Source organism: Palaemon carinicauda, unplaced genomic scaffold (assembly GCF_036898095.1).
Source record: "Palaemon carinicauda isolate YSFRI2023 unplaced genomic scaffold, ASM3689809v2 scaffold105, whole genome shotgun sequence".
Classification (NCBI taxonomy): domain Eukaryota; kingdom Metazoa; phylum Arthropoda; class Malacostraca; order Decapoda; family Palaemonidae; genus Palaemon; species Palaemon carinicauda.
In genome coordinates this window covers 272,501-280,000 of record NW_027168538.1, presented here as the reverse complement: position 1 = coordinate 280,000, position 7,500 = coordinate 272,501, and the positions used below count along the sequence as shown (strand labels likewise).

The window sequence follows — 7,500 nt, the reverse complement described above, 5'->3', positions numbered from 1 at the left end:
CTCTCTCTCTCTCTCTCTCTCTCTCTCTCTCTCTCTCAAACACACTCGCGATATACAATAACCTCCTCTCTCTCTCTCTCTCTCTCTCTCAAACACACTCGCGGATATACAATAACCTCTCTCTCTCTCTCTCTCTCTCTCTCTCTCTCTCTCTCATAAGAAAGTTCGCCGGAGAAACCCAACGAATGAGTGACTTTTCAACAACCTTTCAATTCATACCTAAATTAACCGTAAAGTATTCCAAATTTCCAATTTTACGATGAAGTTCATTAATTTAAATTGAATAAAAATTACATATCATTGGGACGCCATCTTCACGGATTACTTTATGCGTCAGGTAAAGTAAAAAGAATGTGTACCAGAGATGTTACTTGTCATTTTCCATTCTAGCCAGCTTAATAACTTGCTGTTTCTACGTTTCGTAATAGTCAAGATACAAATTCAGGGAATTAAAACCCAGATATGTATAAATTTATATATATACATACATATATATATATATATATATTTGTGTTATGCGTATATGTATATATAAACATTTGTGTATTTATGATATATACAAATCAATACATACAATATATTGATATATCCACACACATATATACTATATATATATATATATATATGTGTGTGTGTGTGTGTGTGTGTGTGTGTTGTATGTATATTTCTAGATCGTGGCAAATCTTAACTAGTAAGATTGAAAGCACCATTCGTGTTTGCCTACATACACACGAGTGTACTTCTCTGGTTCTTGTGGCAACTTATTACATGGTGTGGGTGTATTGCTTTTTAGATCTTGGTGTTATTACTTTACACTAAATTATTGTCTAAGTTTTTTAATCTTTTATCATGTATCAATAGACAAGATTTCCACTTATTATTAATCTAACATAAAATGGCACTTTAATTATTAGCTATTTCTCTGGTCGTTTATATCTTTGTAAGGCTGTTGTCCTTATTCATTCCTATCCTCACTAGAGAGTTATAAGGAGTTTAAAGGATTTTTGGAGGCCTCAAAGACTTTTTAGTCCATCCGCTGAGACTCCATTTGCTCTTGGGTAGAGCGATTCACTTTTAACATTTATAGTTTCTATGATCTTGTCTAATTTATTCTTGAATTCGTTTACCATGTAACTGTTCATTACATCCGCTGGAAGTCTGCTCCATGTATTGAGCGGGGTGTATCTTTTGATCTCCAGAGAGAGAGAGAGAGAGAGATAGAGAGAGAGAATGGATACACCACGTTAAATCATGATGCATAACTGTCAAACTTGAATAGAAAAAATACTAGATAAGAAAGCTTTTGATTGTCAAAACTTCAGAAGTAAAGAGAGCCCTTCGAAAACAAGGAATGGACGAAATTTATGCTAGAGCGCTTGAAGATATCCATACGAGAAGTACAGCAATTCTAAAACTACATAAAGTGAGAAAATTCCGGTTGAGAAAGGTAATCTATTATGAGACTTAGAAAGCTTTTGATTCTGTCAAAACTTGAGCAGTAAAGAGAGCCCTTTGAAAACAAGGAATGAACGAAACTTATGCTAGAACGCTTGACTATATCCATACAAGAAGTACAGCAATTCTAAAACTACATAAAGATTGAAAATTCAGGTTGAGAAAGGTAATCTATCATGAGACACGCCCACAAACACGCTAATCAATGCCTTGTGTGACGAGAAAAAAAAATTTAATAGAAGCGCATATTTTATCTCTCTATTTGGCGTCTGTACTTACTACTCCTGCATGCAATTGACCAGCATATTGCCAGTAGCGCTGAAAAATAAAATAAAGGGAATTCCTAATTTATGAGATAACGTTGTTTTAATTGTGCGTATATATGCACAAACTATTTTATCGGTCATCTCCTTTCGGATAATTAAAAATTAGTGCACGTGTGTGTGAGTATGTAAATATATATATATATATATATATATATATATATATATATATATATATATATATATATGCATATATATATATGCATATATATACATATATATGCATATATATACATATATAGGCTATGCATATATATATATATATATACACATATATGCATATATATACATATATATGCATATATATATATACATATATACATATATATATGCATATATATAATATATATATACAGTACATATATATATGTATATATATATATATGTATATATATATATATATGTATATATATATATATATATGTGTGTGTGTGTGTGTGTGTGTGTGTGTGTGTGTGTGATGTACTCATGCATAATTAGACTACACGCAAGTAGGCATTTATTTTCAAAGCCAAAGGCAACAACTTAATAAAAAAAAAAATCCTTTAGTATAAACTTTCATAAACAAGTATATCAACTGGTTAGTGGCTCAAAAGTTCATATAAACGGCACAATATGAAAAATGCATGTTTGTCAAGGAAGCATTTCTTGGTAAACAATTCCGTGATTTATATCTGATGACAAATCAAAGACGACATAGTTTGTAGAATTGTTTTTTTTTTTTCAGACATTCGCACGAATGTTCACGTTCACACTGATGATTTATCTTTAATTGTTCTCTTCCGTCTTCGGTGTTTTGGTAATGTTTTATTTCAAAATCAAATCATCGTTACTTGCTCAATCGTAAAAAAAAAAAAAAAATGTATCGCTAGAAGACGGTATTTTAGAATTAAAACTACAATTTCAAGGATTTCTAAGAATTTATGAAATTCTTGGTAGAATAGTTCTGAACCTGTATCCTTCTATGAGGCCCTTTGCGTCAATAGACGTAGGAGGAGATGATGATGAAGATAAATAATGATGATCCTACCATGATTTTATTCTTGATGTCCATATGATTTCATTTAAGAACACAATACAGAGAGAGTCAAGGTCAAAGTCAAAGTCAAAAACCTTTATTCCATTATAAAATACAGAGAGAGAGAGAGAGAGAGAGAGAGAGAGAGAGAGAGAGAGAGAGAGAGAGAGAGAGAGACTCATATTCTGTGTGGTAGAAGTGGCAAGTTATTGTCAACATTGTTTATTCCAATAGATTATAAAATTCTCCCATTTTTTAAGGCCTTAAATAAATTTAAAATGCATTTCCATAGCATAGCCTCCAGCACTAGAATACTAAGAAGTGTTGCTAGTTTATCTCTATCTAACAAGGTGGAATACCCAACTTTACGCTAAACTGTTGCCTATAGCTTTTGTTCTGGGCCCTATCTTGTTCAACATATATACTATCGAGCTATCACACATCTTGAAAAAACAAAAAGTGGGCTTTAAAGTTTAAACTATATGCAGATGATACTCAGTTCTACCTTTCAATTTCTACAACCCAAGATACAAAGAAGAGAATTGATGAGATAATGACTGAAATAAAAACATGGATGCAGAGCAAAAAGCTTAAATTAAAATATGATAAAACAGAATGTATGTTCTTTGGCACAAAGGTGGCTTTGAAGAATTACCAGTTATTTCAAAGTATAAAAATTGGTGACGCTGATGTTAGGATTGTGCCTGTTGTGAAAAATTTGGGTGTACTGATAGATTGTAATTTGTCAATGAGGGATCAAATTGTGAACACAGTGAAAGTGTGTAACTATCACCTGAGAAACATAGCATTTATTAGAAAATATTCAACAGAGGGCAGTACAAAAATTTTAGTGATGAGTCACGTAATATCAAGGCTTGATTATTGCAATTCTCTGTACTATAAATTGCCCAATACACTACTAAGAAAGCTTCAAAATGTGCAAACCCGGGCGGCTAGACTGATAAAAGGCATTAAATTTCGGGAGAGAATAACTCCTGCACTGATCGATCTACATTGGTTACCTGTTAAGGCTAGGATTGAATTTAAGATTTGTTTGTTGACTCACAAAGCCTAAATATATATATCTTCGTGATTGCTTGGTCCCCTACCCTCAAGCTACTAGCGCTGCTGTAAGAGTTAGACATGCTGATGACCCACATAGACTATTCGAAATTAGTGTGAATCATGCAATAGGAGGAAGAACGTTTTGTTATGCTGCACCGAGACTCTTCAACGACCTTCCACTTGATGTCAAGAATAGCAAAAATGTGGCAGCTTTCAAGAAAAACCTGAAGACTTATCTCTTTGGTAAGTGTTATAATAGTGATCTGAAAACTATTAAGCCTGAATACAAATGCTAGCGAATAACTGAAAAGATACAGAGCACAATATTAACTGGAAAGAAATTATTTTCACACACCAAGGCCCGCCTGAACAGACTCTTAGTGTCTGATGGAGGGCGAGAAATAAACCCCTATATAAATAAAAAGTAAAAGTAAAGATCTTTGCAGAAAAAGGATGATCTACTAATTATTCGTCCAGTCAACTGGACTTTTTTTCTTAAATAATTGATTGGTTTCAATCGCTTGATTAAGTGGATAGACTCGCGTGCTCGAATTGATTGGCTTTTAACGAACCGATTTTTATTTGTGGCGGGAAATTGGTTTAGCCGCGAGTCGAAAGTTCCGTTTTTGGCGGTATTGTTGACGGAAGTGATTAAATATAACTCTGTAAAATGAACACCGAACACTTTATATAAAAAATAATATAAATAAAATCAATAAAATATAAAAAACTATTACATTAAAGAAAAATGAAAAAGCAAAAGCAGGCGGTATCATTGATGGAAGTGATTAAATATAACTCAGTAAAATGAAGACCAAACACTTTATATAGAAAATAATATAAACATAAGTTGTAAAATATAAAATACTAGCACATTAAGGAAAAATGAAAACGCAAGAGCATAAAAAAAACGGAGTAAAACAAAAATGATATCAACTGAACGCTCCGAATTCCCCAAAATCGTTCGAAGGCGTCTCCGACTCTTTATACAGACCGTGAAAGAAGATACATTTTCCACTCGACCGATGACAGAATGCCGTGACTTGCCATCGATAAAAAGAAAGAGAATCCACACTATATTTACTCCTTTTTATCTTGGAAAATTTTCAGATAAAATAGTTCAGTGACTTGCCGTTTATAAAAGAAAATTCATGACCTTTTGCAACGTATACAAATGATAGCGTCTTCTGATCACCGTATTATTATTATTATTATTATTATTACTAGCCAAGCTACAACCCTGGTTGGAAAAGCAGATGCTATTAGCCCAAGGGCTCCAACAGGAAAAAAATAGCCCAGTGAGAAAAGGAAACAAGGATATAAATAAATGAAGAGAATGAATTAACAATATATCATTCTAAAAACAGTAACAGCGTCAAAACAGATATGTCCTATATAAACTATTAACGTCAAAAACAGATATGTCATATATAAATTGCCTTGCAAGATGTAAAAACAACCGCTTAAGTAAAATTAAAGAAGAAAGTCTCTCTCTCTCTCTCTCTCTCTCTCTCTCTCTCTCTCTCTCTCTCTCTCTCTCAAGAAGAGACCGCGAGGCTATAGAATTGCCTTGAAAGAAGTAAAAACAGCTCTATTTGAATTTAATTTTGAAAAACTCTTTTATAGAATTATCTTATGAAAATATATCACGACTTAAGAAAATAGATTTACTTCTGTCAACACACGACGTAATAAATTTTGTATGAAAGAATTGCTGATCTATTGCAAAAAACTTAAACCTCCTAATAATGGTTACTTTCTAATAAAACATCGCCAGTTAAGAAAATTGTCAATTTCTCAAACCGATTTCTAACCAGATAAGTATTGAACCGATTGACGGAATCAACAAAACCATATAATTCTATCAACTATAAAGTGATATCGCTTAAGAGCTATCAGTGGCACACTCGGGCGGAAGGTATCTGATTCACGAGAAGAGTTGCCAGGTAGGGCTTTTTTTTAAGGGAAAAAACATCAAATCTGGCCTTTTTTAAATTAGTTGGACTTTAGTAATATCATGAAAAAGTTGCGCCTTAAATACTCTATTTTTTTTTGGCCTTTTCTACTATTAGGTTGGTTTTTTTAAAGCTTCTGTTGATTAGAAGTTTGCCTTTTCACAAATAGGAAATCTGGCAACCTGCGCGAGGTGTACATTTGAAGCTCAACATTTGACCGATTATGGCTATGGAAAACGTTCACGCGCGAATAGAAAATGGGGTAATTTTCTGAAGTATATAATAATTTATAAATATACATTTATTTGCGGAGATATTTTCTGAAGAATATATGTTTCATATATCAATACATTTATTTATAGGTGTTTACGTAGAGAGAGAGAGAGAGAGAGAGAGAGAGAGAGAGAGAGAGAGAGAGAGAGACTTCTTGATATTTACCTCAGTGGTGGATAAGCTTAATATGATATACTTGAATACCAGAACAGTCATTTAAATATTCAGACAGATTCAACCCTTCCCATCCCCTCCCACTCACACCAGGGTATGACTATTCCCTCCCCCCCTACCCGAGGGATAGGAAGAGACCAAGTAGTTATACATCTGGCAATGTCGCTAGCGTAACAGGAATATATATATATATATATATATATATATATATATATATATATATATATATATATCATACATATATATCAATATATATATATATATATATATATATATATATATATATATATATATATATATATATATATATATATATATATATATATATATATATAATATAATATAATATAATTATATATATATATATATATATATATATATATTCAAAAACTTCTTTATTCTATAGGGGAGTATCACTCCATCCAATAGAAAAAAAAAGAAAATAAAATCTAATAGTAAATGAAGTGAAATAGTGTATAATGAAAAAAAATGGAAGAAATACAGATGTGAAGTTGAAATATTATTCAGTTGAATGACCTCCAAATTATATATATATATATATATATATATATATATATATATATATATATATATATATATATATATATATATATATATATAATCAATATCATGTATAGGCACTCGTGATGGATTATGTATCCGCAAATAAAATCAATCTACTTTTCATAGTCGCCATGAAATTCAGAAATAAAACTAGAGGGGCACTCAGTAGAGAGCAGACCTCCGCTGCGGCAGCTTATTTCTCGACCTTTAGCTCCACCTTGACCTTGACCTTTAACCTTAACGTGTATTATTTGGCGTGGATTTTCATACACACAAATATGAACCAAAGTTCAAAGTCTGTGACAACGTTGTCCAAACTTATAGCTGATTGCGTGAATTGGACATTTTGCCTGACCGTGACCTTGACCTTTGACCTTAACGTGTATTAATTGGCGTTGATTTTATACAATCAAATGTGAACCAAGTTTGAAATCTCTGTGATAACGATGTCCAAACTTATGGAAGATTACATGAATTGGACATTTTGCTTGACCGTGCCCTTGACCTTTGATCTTGACCTTCCAAAATGTAATAATTTCCATTTTTTACATAGCAGTTAATCCCCGAAAGTTTCATTACTATACGATTGAAATTGTGGCCAGGAAGCTGTTCACAAACAAACACACACACACATTACAAACACACAAAAACAGGGGCGAAAACATAACCTCCC

At 32.3% G+C, this 7,500-nt stretch overlaps 2 protein-coding genes across 2 annotated transcripts in view; both read right to left on the bottom strand.

Moving 5' to 3' along the window:
* LOC137635235 (uncharacterized) overlaps nucleotides 1–7,500 on the bottom strand; it is an 80,396-nt gene that overhangs the window by 28,738 nt on the left and 44,158 nt on the right. The gene's annotated exons all lie outside the window — the stretch shown is intronic.
* LOC137635230 (trophinin-like) overlaps nucleotides 1–7,500 on the bottom strand; it is a gene marked incomplete at its 5' end in the record, with an annotated part of 20,490 nt that overhangs the window by 5,769 nt on the left and 7,221 nt on the right. The window contains one exon of the mRNA XM_068367688.1: nucleotides 1,735–1,773. Coding sequence (XP_068223789.1) covers nucleotides 1,735–1,773 — 39 coding nt within the window. The remainder of the gene's footprint in view (nucleotides 1–1,734; nucleotides 1,774–7,500) is intronic.